The sequence below is a fragment of the Salvelinus alpinus genome, chromosome 22 (genome assembly GCF_045679555.1).
Source record: "Salvelinus alpinus chromosome 22, SLU_Salpinus.1, whole genome shotgun sequence".
Lineage (NCBI taxonomy): Eukaryota > Metazoa > Chordata > Actinopteri > Salmoniformes > Salmonidae > Salvelinus > Salvelinus alpinus.
This window is the reverse complement of record NC_092107.1, coordinates 5,581,036-5,593,885: the sequence shown is the minus strand read 5'-3', so window position 1 is coordinate 5,593,885 and position 12,850 is coordinate 5,581,036. Positions and strand designations below refer to the sequence as shown.

General features: G+C 47.4%; 1 protein-coding gene across 5 annotated transcripts in view; it reads right to left on the bottom strand.

Moving 5' to 3' along the window:
* The window catches only part of LOC139548865 (BCAS3 microtubule associated cell migration factor-like), a 325,394-nt gene that overhangs the window by 188,764 nt on the left and 123,780 nt on the right, over positions 1 to 12,850 (bottom strand). For all 5 annotated transcript variants that reach the window (XM_071358768.1, XM_071358769.1, XM_071358765.1 and 2 more), the window contains one exon: positions 4,763 to 4,863. In XM_071358768.1, the coding sequence (XP_071214869.1) occupies positions 4,763 to 4,863 (101 nt within the window). The remainder of the gene's footprint in view (positions 1 to 4,762; positions 4,864 to 12,850) is intronic.

Genomic DNA, 12,850 nt, shown 5'->3' with positions numbered 1-12,850 from the left:
TTTCCTGAGGATAGAACTGCTAGTGGTATCTTTTTTGAGTGCAATAAGTCAGAACCTCGGCTTAACTAGTTTGTCTGACAGACACCACCCCCCCATAGTACCATGTCCCCGTCACTGCTTGGGAGTTTGAAGCACTACCTTATCAAAACAGCACAACTCCCCCTAGTGGCCTGGCTGCCAATCTCCATTAAAAATACTTCACCTGGCTAATAATAGCACAGCGCAAGCATAAATACGGCCAAGCTTCAGTATTTTTGGTGCAGGAGATGGTAGATAGACGGTAGCTGGTTTGGCTCCCGGCAACACTATCATAGTGGCTACTAACCACAGAATAAGTTGGATACATTTACCCCAATCCATTATATATGGCCAGAAATGATTGCTGGAGGAAATGTGATGGTTCCCTGCAGAGATCAGGCTTCAGACATGAGGGAGTGAAGGGTTAACCAAGCTGAAGAGAGTGGGGTCATACAGTTGAAATCGGAAGTTTACATACACTTAGGTTGGAGTTATTAAAACTCGTTTTTCAACCACTTCACAAATTTCGTGTTAACAAACTATAGTTTTGGCAAGTCGGACATCTACTTTGTGCACGACACAAGTAATTTTTCCAACAATTGTTTACAGACAGATTATTTCACTTATAATTCACTGTATCACAATTCCAGTGGGTCAGAAGTTTACATACACTAAATTGACTGTGCCTTTAAACAGCTTGGAAAATACCAGAAAATTATGTCATGGCTTTAGAAGTTTCTGATAGGCTAATAGATATAATTTGAGTCAATTGGAGGTGTACCTGTGGATGTATTTCAAGGCCTACCTTCAAACTCAGTGCCTCTTTGCTTGACATCATGGGAAAATCAAAAGAAATCAGCCAAGACCTCAGAAGAAAAATGTGTAGACCTTCACAAGTCTGGTTCATCCTTGGGAGCAATTTCCAAACGCCTGAAGGTACCACATTCATTTGTACAAACAATAGTATGCAAGTATAAACACCTTGGGAACACACAGCCATTACACCGCTCAGGAAGGAGACGCGTTCTGTCTCCTAGAGATGAACGCACTTTGGTGCGAAAAGTGCAAATCAATCCCAGAACAACAGCAAAGGACCTTGTGAAGATGCTGGAGGAAACAGGTACAAAAGTATCTATATCCACAGTAAAATGAGTCCTATATCGACATAACCTGAAAGGCTGCTCAGCAATGGAAGAAGCCACTGCTCCAAAACCACCATAAAAAAGCCAGACTACGGTTTGCAACTGCACATGGGGACAAAGATTGTACTTTTTGGAGAAATGTCCTCTGGTCTAATGAAACAAAAATAGAACCGTTTGGCCATAATGACCATTGTTATGTTTAGAGGAAAAAGGGGGATGCTTGCAAGCTGAAGAACACCATCCCAACCGTGAAGCACGAGGGTACAGCATCATGTTGTGGGGGTGCTTTGCTTCAGGAGGGACTGGCACACTTCACAAAACAGATGGCATCATGAGGAATTAAAATTATGTGGATATATTGAAGCAACATCTAAAACATCAGTCAGGAAGTTAAAGCTTGGTCGCAAATGGGTCTTCCAAATGGACAATGACCCCAAGCATACTTCCAAAGTTGTGGAAAAATGGCTTAAGGACAACAAAGTCAAAGTATCGGAGTGGCCATCACAAAGCCCTGACCTCAGTCCTATAGAAAATTTGTGGGCAGAACTGAAAATGCGTGTGCGAGCAAGGAGGCCTATAAACCTGACTCAGTTACACCAGCTCTGTCAGGAGGAATGGGACAAAATTCACCCAACTTATTGTGGGAAGCTTGTGAAAGGCTACCTGAAACGTTTGACCCAACAATTTAAAGGCAATGCTACCAAATACTAATTGAGTGTATGTTAACTTCTGACCCACTGGGAATTTGATGAAATAAATAAAAACTGAAATAAATCACTCTCTCTACTATTATTCTGACATTTCACATTCTTAAAATAAAGTGGTGATCCTAACTGACCTAAGACAGGAAACTCTTACTAGGATTAAATGTATTAAAAACTGAGTTTAAATGTATTTGGCTAAGGTGTATGTAAACTCCGACTTCAAACTGTATCGCCATACAACTTATCTGTCTGTAACGTTAAATATACCAACCATACAGTGCATTCGGAAAGTATTTAGTTCCCTCAACTTTTTCCACATTTTGTTACGTTACAGCCTCATTCTAAAATTAATTAAACACACAATACCCAATAATGACAAAGCAAAAACAGGTTTTAGATATTTTTGAAAATGTATTAAAAAAATAAAACATCACATTTACATAAGTATTCAGACCCTTTACTCAGTACTTTGTCAGTTTTGGCAGCGATTACAGCCTTGAGTCTTCATGGGTATGACGCTACAAGCTTGACACACCTGTATTTGGGGAGTTTCTCCCGATCTTCTCTGCAGATCCTCTCAAGCTCTGTCAGGTTGGATGGGGACCGTCGCTGCACTTGTCTCAAAGCCACTCCTGCGTTGTCTTGGCTGTGTGTTAAGGTCATTATCCTGTTAAAAGGTGAACCTTCACCCAAGTCTGAGGTCCTGAGCGCTCTGGAGCAGCTTTTCATAAAGGATCTCTCTGTACTTTGCGCTGTTTATCTTTCCCTCGATCCGGACTAGTCTCCCAGTCACTGCCCCTGAAAAACATCCCCACAGCATGATGCTGCCACCACCATGCTTCACTGTAGGGATGGTGCCAGGTTTCCTCCAGACTTGGTTTCGTCAGACCAAAGAATCTTGTTTCTCATGGTCTGAGAGTCCTTTAGCTGCCTTTTGGCAAACTCCAAGCGGGCTGTCATTTGCCTTTTACTGAGGAGTGGCTTCCGTCTGGACACTATACCATAAAGGCCTGGTTGGTAGAGTGCTGCAGAGATGGTTGTCCTTCTGGAAGGTTGAACCATCTTCACAGAGGAACACTAGAGCTCTGCCAGAGTGACCATTGGGTTCTTGGCACCTCCCTGACCGAGCCCTTTTTGTAACCACCAAGGAAGAGTCTTGGTGGGTCCAAACTTCATCCATTTAAGAATGATGGAGGCCACTGTGTTCTTGGGGACCTTCAATGCGGCAGACATTTTTGTGGGACCTTATATAGACAGGTGTGTGCCTTTCCAAATCATGTCCAATTAATTGAATTTAAAACAGGTGGACTCCAATCAAGTTGTAGAAACATCTCAAGGATGATCAATGGTAACAGGATGCACCTGAGCTCAATTTCGAGTCTAGTGTGTAGATTGCTGAGGAATAGCTTTTCTTTAATCTATTTTAGAATAAGGCTGTAACGTAACAAAATCTGGAAAAAGTCAAGGGGTCTGAATACTTAACGAAGGCACTGTATATCCCTCCAAACCACATCTCACGGCAGTACTCCGTGCCAAAATGGCCACTATTTGGTATTAGATTAAAATGTAATCTTATTTCATGCTGTAATAGTGGCATCATGCACCGCTGGACAAAGACAAGGGAGTCAAGAGCCACTTAGTCCAAAAACCACCTATTAGCTCCTGGGTCATTCCACCAATTAGGTGCCTTTTGAGTAAGTTAACTTGGTGAAGAAAAAAACACATTCTGTCATAAAGAGCACAAAAAACTTTGTCCCATCTCAAAAAGTACTAGAGTAAGTGCCTATTAGCGCCAAATAAAGTAACAGGGTTGACCGTAACGGGGTTGACGATTTTATCTTAAATCAGCCATGAATCCTCTCGTGACAGGGGGAAAGGAAGCTTGGAGGGCAGGGAGTGGCAATTGAATGCAAGCTTCACAAAAAATGTTTCTAGTCTACCTATGGGTGACAGGGTTGACATGTTATGCTTGACGCACTCTGTTTTCCACCAAAAAACAACAGAAAATGGCCAAAGAGTAGAGCCAGCTGCTTTTACACTAGGATTTAACTATTAGATGTTCATGGTTTCTTTTGAAAAATATATTTAAAAAGGAATAGTTTCACCATATTAAAACGAGAGTTCAGTTCCTGTAACAGGATTGACCTTAAAATGATGGACAGGGTTTGTTTTTTTATACCTTAAAATGAATCACTAATAACATTAAATAAATAATCATCTTAAGAAATGATTTTGTCAAAGCAACAACTAGGGCTTTACAATGGCAGTAAAACATTTGAGAAATGTTGGGGTTAAGTAGGTTAAAATCTTCCCAGAAGTCACAGAGAATGCAGAGGGACATGTCAAAATGCAGAATTTGGGCATTTTATCAAGTCTTCATTAATTTAAAAGAAATCAGGTTTGTAGAATTTTCTTAGTGCTGTACAATATATTAAAGGGCACTTAATTTAGTATAACAGGCTCTTAAAATTCAATATTTGGGCACAATTTCGACTTAAAATGTCAAAGGGGCGCAAAAGGCACTCATTTCCCCCCTACCGGCTAGTGCCAAGGATAAGTCCTTTATGAGAGAATATAAATAGTTTGCTGAGTGATAGGCTCTTGAAGGGATGACTGTCCCTCTTTAGCCACCATAGGACATGTGAAGTGCAGATAATGCAAATGCTTTGATGCTGCTATAGATTGGGAGGGTTCCTCAATCCATTTCTCAATCCATTCCTGGTGGAACCCCAGAAGGTGCACATTTTTGTTATAGCCCAGCATTAATAAACCTGATCTATCCGGTAACTGAGCATCAACCCTTTAGATGACCTGAATCAGGCGTGTTAGTGCTGGCGTGTTTCATGATGTTGACTTGGTTATCACGCAGAGTTGCCAGCCGGACAGTGTCCGTCTCACCTGTGAGAGCCACTCCTCGTCCTCCTGTCCGCTGTGGTCCGACGTCAGGCTGTCGTAAGACTCGTGGCGCGTGACAGGACCCGGGCTTCCAGGGGGCACCACTGTGGACACAGAGAGAGGGAGATAGTGTTTGTTGGAGTGAGAGAGAGAAAGCGAGGGACAGACAGACAGACAGGGAGAGAGAGAAAGCGAGGGACAGACAGAGACAGGGAGAGAGAGAAAGAGCTCAAGTTTTTCCTGTTGGCTTGTTTCTCTGACACTCAGTTAGGAGAGCAAAAGGGCATGTGTGTGCCTGAGTGTGTGAAGGAGCATGTGTGAGAGAACATGTGTACACACTCGTGTGTGTGAGCGAGCGTGCATGTGTGTGTGTGTGTGTGTGAGGCCCGTCAGCGGCATAGGCAGAGAGGCACCCAGATAGACAGAGTATTAACACGCTTGAATAAGCAGGCGTGGAGAATTAAGCTTAATGTGTAAAATCTGTCTTTTCTCCTGGCACCTCAGGGCCTAGCACCCCCCCCCCCCCCCCCCCCCCCAGTCCGTGGTGAATTTGTTTAATGCAGGAATGACTAATAAAGTTGTTAAGTTCTCATCTGGAGCGCACAAGGCACTGCTGTCTCTTGCCTTTTCTCTCCCTCGCTCTCTCTCTGGGTCTCTCGTGCGTAGAGCAGGTGTTGGGAGGCTTCTTAAGGAGGTGTGCTTGTCGGTTTGACACCACACACACAGCAGCGCTGTTACAAATACCTCGACTGACACTTCCACTGTGGAGAGGCTGCCCTTATTTTCCTAAAAGCTTGAAACACACTGCTCTCACCTGCTCTGGAGAGATGGGTAGCGTGAAGGTGTGTGTGGTTCCTAGCCAGATACTTATGTTGCTCTCTAACAAAGCCTGCTTGTGTTACTTATTAAACAAAATCATTACTACTCCTCCCTCCTTCCCTCCTTCCTTCCTTCAACTCGCTCTCCCTCCTGCTCTACTCTTGCTCTCTGACCCTTGGGGGCAATAGCTGTTCCCTAATTAATTATTGATGCTTTGGAGCAGTTGCTTGCTGGGGTTACAGCGTTGTGGGGGTGGCGGGGCTTCCATTGGCCTGAGAGAGCCGGACGGACAGGCTCCTGAGTGGGGAGGCAGTGGTCATCCCCAAGGGCCAAGCACAGACAGACCTGTGTGTGTGTGTGTGGTGTGTGTGTGTGTGTGTGTGTGTGTGTGTGTGTGTGTGTGTGTGTGTGTGTGTGTGTGTGTGTGTGTGTGTGTGTGTGTGTGTTAGCGAATGCAGGGATATAGAGACAGACTGACCCCACCAAACAGTTACAGACATGTCTACCAGAGTGAGTGACTGGATAAATATATAGATCAATAGACAGCCATGGGGTCTGCTGCTTTTACGGTCATCACAGACTTTCTTAACCCTTTACACTCGTGGGAATTGGCCTATATGGACACGGCTAAATTGATATGTTTCTTCCAGAAGAAATATGAAAAGCATATGCATAAGCATGGTAGCAATTGAAAGGTAAGAGTTTAAAGATGATGGGAAAATTATTAGACCAAAGTTGAGGACAACAGTTCACCTGACACAAGAATCCAAACATTACACTGCTGATTTTGTGCTTTTCTCCGCTTTTCCTGGAAAATATGGGGTAGGTGCAACATAAAACAATGACAAGGGTTTGAGTGAGAGGACTAACTGGTGTCTCCAAGTGGTCACAGTTCCTAAGTCATTTCAATGTATTTTTATGACTCAAAGAAAAGTCTTCAACTATAAGGTGTTTTTTTAAGCTCTCCCAGCTGTGACGTTGAGGAACTACAGCAAGCACACTTGTAGTTGTTGGGAACACAACCCTACATCCCCGCCATCCCTTTCACAATTACTGTTGTTGTTCATGCAATCCAAAAACGGACCATTATAAATCTGGGTCTGGTGGGCAAGCTTGTTCTGTTCCAACATGACTAGTTATAAAATACGATCTGACAGTGTTAGGCTTTCACAGGGCAATTCAGAGAAAAATAACATCATTTTGGTGTGCAGACAGCAGTCATGCATTCAGGAAAAGTTTTTACCCCGCGCAGCAGATGGCTATACTGGTCCACTAATACACAACTATTAAAGGCCCACTACACTACCTGTCTGAAACCGTGTACTATTTCATTAACACAAGACGGCATATATGCTTTAGTGATAGTTGATAGCAAAGACTACAATTTCAACTGACTCAGGCGGAATAATATAACCATTCCTATCAAGTAGAAATATAACAAATGTATGGTGTTTACCAGGCAAATCTGATTGGTGTTATTCTTTGGAAAATACCCTGTTCTGGTAACACACCATCAAAAAACAAAAGTGATTTAAAAAATGTTCCTAAGCGATCTTAACGAGCGTGTGTCTCTGGGTTCTAAGAGGAAGTGGTGTAGTCCTGCTGATCAGAGGAGAGACACAGTGAGTGGTCTGGTCAAGGCCAGTAGCAGGAGGAAGTGGTGTAGTCCTGCTGATCAGAGGAGAGACACAGTGAGTGGTCTGGTCAAGGCCAGTAGCAGGAGGAAGTGGTGTAGTCCTGCTGATCAGAGGAGAGACACAGTGAGTGGTCTGGTCAAGGCCAGTAGCAGGAGGCAGTGGTGTAGTCCTGCTGATCAGAGGAGAGACACAGTGAGTGGTCTGGTTAAGGCCAGTAGCAGGAGGAAGTGGTGTAGTCCTGCTGATCAGAGGAGAGACACAGTGAGTGGTCTGGTCAAGGCCAGTAGCAGGAGGCAGTGGTGTAGTCCTGCTGATCAGAGGAGAGACACAGTGAGTGGTCTGGTCAAGGCCAGTAGCAGGAGGAAGTGGTGTAGTTCTGCTGATCAGAGGAGAGACACAGTGAGTGGTCTGGTCAAGGCCAGTAGCAGGAGGAAGTGGTGTAGTCCTGCTGATCAGAGGAGAGACACAGTGAGTGGTCTGGTTAAGGCCAGTAGCAGGAGGAAGTGGTGTAGTCCTGCTGATCAGAGGAGAGACACAGTGAGTGGTCTGGTCAAGGCCAGTAGCAGGAGGAAGTGGTGTAGTTCTGCTGATCAGAGGAGAGACACAGTGAGTGGTCTGGTTAAGGCCAGTAGCAGGAGGAAGTGGTGTAGTCCTGCTGATCAGAGGAGAGACACAGTGAGTGGTCTGGTCAAGGCCAGTAGCAGGAGGAAGTGGTGTAGTCCTGCTGATCAGAGGAGAGACACAGTGAGTGGTCTGGTTAAGGCCAGTAGCAGGAGGAAGTGGTGTAGTCCTGCTGATCAGAGGAGAGACACAGTGAGTGGTCTGGTCAAGGCCAGTAGCAGGAGGAAGTGGTGTAGTCCTGCTGATCAGAGGAGAGACACAGTGAGTGGTCTGGTCAAGGCCAGTAGCAGGAGGAAGTGGTGTAGTTCTGCTGATCAGAGGAGAGACACAGTGAGTGGTCTGGTCAAGGCCAGTAGCAGGAGGAAGTGGTGTAGTCCTGCTGATCAGAGGAGAGACACAGTGAGTGGTCTGGTCAAGGCCAGTAGCAGGAGGAAGTGGTGTAGTCCTGCTGATCAGAGGAGAGACACAGTGAGTGGTCTGGTCAAGGCCAGTAGCAGGAGGAAGTGGTGTAGTCCTGCTGATCAGAGGAGAGACACAGTGAGTGGTCTGGTCAAGGCCAGTAGCAGGAGGAAGTGGTGTAGTTCTGCTGATCAGAGGAGAGACACAGTGAGTGGTCTGGTCAAGGCCAGTAGCAGGAGGAAGTGGTGTAGTCCTGCTGATCAGAGGAGAGACACAGTGAGTGGTCTGGTCAAGGCCAGTAGCAGGAGGAAGTGGTGTAGTCCTGCTGATCAGAGGAGAGACACAGTGAGTGGTCTGGTCAAGGCCAGTAGCAGGAGGCAGTGGTGTAGTCCTGCTGATCAGAGGAGAGACACAGTGAGTGGTCTGGTCAAGGCCAGTAGCAGGAGGAAGTGGTGTAGTCCTGCTGATCAGAGGAGAGACACAGTGAGTGGTCTGGTCAAGGCCAGTAGCAGGAGGAAGTGGTGTAGTCCTGCTGATCAGAGGAGAGACACAGTGAGTGGTCTGGTCAAGGCCAGTAGCAGGAGGAAGTGCAGGGATGCATCCAAAATGGCACTGGTTCCCTATATAGTGCACTGGTCAAAAGTAGTGCACTATATCAGAATATGGTGTAATTTCAGACAGTTAGTTGTCTGGTGGATGCCAGTAGCAGTAACAGCAGGTAAAGTGAGTAGACCCAGAACAAAGCAGGGCCAGGTATTGATCAGGTCTGACTGATGACCTGATCTCTGGGGAGAGATAGGACTAATGATCTGAGGTGGTCTCTCTCTCACTCACTGATTTGGGCAGTCCTTCTTGACAATTCGGCAGGCCAGTTGGGATAATGTCACTATCTGACAAGGCCGGCTTGTACAGTACTTGTCTATGGCTGATCCTCCTTTCCCACTTTTTCTTTAACAAACAGCCCAGCGGTAAAGACCAAACAGCCCAGCGGTAAAGACCAGACAGCCCAGCGGTAAAGACCAGACAGCCCAGCGGTAAAGACCAGACAGCCCAGCGGTAAAGACCAGACAGCCCAGCGGTAAAGACCAGACAGCCCAGCGGTAAAGACCAAACAGCCCAGCGGTAAAGACCAAACAGCCCAGCGGTAAAGACCAGACAGCCCAGCGGTAAAGACCAGACAGCCCAGCGGTAAAGACCAGACAGCCCAGCGGTAAAGACCAGACAGCCCAGCGGTAAAGACCAGACAGCCCAGCGGTAAAGACCAGACAGCCCAGCGGTAAAGACCAGACAGCCCAGCGGTAAAGACCAAACAGCCCAGCGGTAAAGACCAAACAGCCGAGCGGAAAAGACCAAACAGCCCAGCGGTAAAGACCAGACAGCCCAGCGGTAAAGACCAGACAGCCCAGCGGTAAAGACCAGACAGCCCAGCGGTAAAGACCAGACAGCCCAGCGGTAAAGACCAAACAGCCCAGCGGAAAAGACCAAACAGCCCAGCGGTAAAGACCAGACAGCCCAGCGGTAAAGACCAGACAGCCCAGCGGTAAAGACCAGACAGCCCAGCGGTAAAGACCAGACAGCCCAGCGGTAAAGACCAGACAGCCCAGCGGTAAAGACCAGACAGCCCAGCGGTAAAGACCAGACAGCCCAGCGGTAAAGACCAGACATCCCAGCGGTAAAGACCAGACATCCCAGCGGTAAAGACCAGACAGCCCAGCGGTAAAGACCAGACAGCCCAGCGGTAAAGACCAGACAGCCCAGCGGTAAAGACCAGACAGCCCAGCGGTAAAGACCAGACAGCCCAGCGGTACAGACCAGACAGCCCAGCGGTAAAGACCAGACAGCCCAGCGGTAAAGACCAGACAGCCCAGCGGTAAAGACCAGACATCCCAGCGGTAAAGACCAAACAGCCCAGCGGTAAAGACCAAACAGCCCAGCGGTAAAGACCAAACAGCCCAGCGGTAAAGACCAGACAGCCCAGCGGTAAAGACCAAACAGCCCAGCGGTAAAGACCAGACAGCCCAGCGGTAAAGACCAGACAGCCCAGCGGTAAAGACCAGACAGCCCAGCGGTAAAGACCAGCTTCCGCTGGCCTCAGAAGTCTCTCACACCAATTAGCGGTTATTTACAAGGCCGTGGCGCGTCGTCATGGTAGAAGGCCCAGGAGACAGCCAGCCTCCACAGTTACTACATTATGAAAGGAATCTAGGGGCTAAACTTTATTTTAGTATTCTTATCTTTTATTATTTATTATTGTTGTTGCATCAACTTGTACATACGACTAATAAAACTTGAAACTAGGGGGGAGGCCAGGGCCAAAAAGCACCAGCGCAGCCACCACTGAAGTGCCCAGCCTACTCAGAGGAGCCAGCCAGAAGATCAGGGAGGTAAATTATTCACGCCATGTTTGCCTCGGCGAAGTCTTGCGGCCGGGGAAGAGGTGTCTGAACACACAAGAAAGACAGCTATATGAATACAGCCCCCACGCTTCAAAAAACGGCAAGACCACAGGGGGGAAAATATGGCCTAAATCTCAAGAATGAATGCTGCAAATGAGGAAGGAAAAAAGCCTCACATTCGTCAATCGTGTGGTGGTGTTATTCTAAGGGATCCGACCACAGGTTTAAATCTACTCAGACACCTCAGGGCAACACAAATTGGCCCCATTTATTCACATTGGGCCTTTTAGAATGAAAAGGGTCTCTGTTTCTCCTAACTCGCTGGCTGAGCCATTCACATAACAGTGACGATTCCCTAAGCCATCAAAGCTGGATGGAGACAGCTTTTATGAGGCCAGCACGTCATCCTCATATCGCACTGTCTCTCTGTGTCATGTGTCCATGTCTGTGAGTGAGTGTGTGTGTGTGTGTGTTTGTGTGTCTGTCTGCGAGTGAGTATGTGTGTGTGTTTGTGTGTCTGTCTGCGAGTGAGTATGTGTGTGTGTTTGTGTGTCTGTCTGCGAGTGAGTGTGTGTGTGTGTGTGTGTTTGTGTGTCTGCGAGTGAGTGTGTGTGTGTGTGTGTGTGTGTGTGTGTGTGTGTGTGTGTGTGTCTGCGAGTGAGTGTGTGTGTGTGTGTGTGTGTGTTTGTGTGTGTGTCTGCGAGTGAGTGTGTGTGTGTGTGTGTGTGTGTGTGTGTGTGTGTGTGTGTGTGTGTGTGTGTGTGTGTGTGTGTGTGTGTGTGTGTGTCTGCGAGTGAGTGTGTGTGTGTGTGTGTGTGTGTGTTTGTGTGTGTGTCTGCGAGTGAGTGTGTTTGTGTGTGTGTCTGCGAGTGAGTGTGTGTGTTTGTGTGTCTGCGAGTGTCTGTCTGTCTGTCTGCGAGTGTCTGTCTGTCTGTCTGCGAGTGTCTGTCTGTCTGCGAGTGTCTGTCTGTCTGTCTGCGAGTGTCTGTCTGTCTGTCTGCGAGTGTCTGTCTGTCTGTCTGCGAGTGTCTGTCTGTCTGCGAGTGTCTGTCTGCGAGTGTCTGTCTGCGAGTGTCTGTCTGTCTGTCTGTCTGCGAGTGTCTGTCTGTCTGTCTGTCTGCGAGTGTCTGTCTGTCTGTCTGTCTGCGAGTGTCTGTCTGTCTGTCTGTCTGCGAGTCTCTGTCTGTCTGCGAGTGTCTGTCTGTCTGCGAGTGTCTGTCTGTCTGCGAGTGTCTGTCTGTCTGCGAGTGTCTGTCTGTCTGCGAGTGTCTGTCTGTCTGTCTGTCTGTCTGTCTGTCTGTCTGTCTGTCTGTCTGTCTGTCTGTCTGTCTGTCTGTCTGTCTGTCTGTCTGTCTGTCTGTCTGTCTGTCTGTCTGTGTGTGTGTGTGTGTACCTCTCTCTCTCTGTCTCTTATCATCCCCAGCAGTGTAGTGGAGTTGCTGTTTACCAGGCTGTGGCAGAGCAGAGCGAGCCCAGAGCGCTGCTAGTGGGGTGGGCAGACGGACAGGTAGAGATAGTGACCATGAACTGGCGCCACCGCTGCTTTTAATCACCAGCCTGCGAGGCTCCTCTCCGGCTGGGCTGGCATGACCCTGAGCTCCATCCCTCCACAGCAACATGCATTTTTAATCACACCGGTCATCCAATATAGAGAGAGCAGCAGCTGTCAATCACACAACATGTAAACACTCTAACCCCATTCTCTAGAAGGTTGTGGAACCCAGCTAGGTCCCTGAATACACACTAATTTGCAGATCTAAAAAAAGGTACCAGTGATTTATCATACCCCCCTGCCTCGCTCCCTCCCTCTCTCCATATTTCTCTTTGTGACCTCTCTTTCATCTCCTCCATGTCTCTCAATTTCTCTGTCTTCTTCGCTTCCCTATCCCTTCCTCCTCCCGTCACTCACTCCTTCTGCTTGTTGACATTTGGGGTAGTATCTACTAGGTAAACTAGACCCTGATAGTGTAGTTTGTATTGGAGCAGGGTGGAGAGCAGCAGCTTATCCCTACATAAACTCTCATCTTTACACACCACTGGAGAAGGACAACAAGAGCCAACACAGTGTGTGTGTTCTGTTGTGTGGCTGAGTATAATGCCTCCCCGGGTCAGATCCCCCCCCCCCGGATCACTTCATCTCTGCCCAGCCATCCGCTGGTGAGCGGAGTGGACGCACAGTGTTATGAAACAGAACGGGTGCAACGCGGAGGAATGAAAGG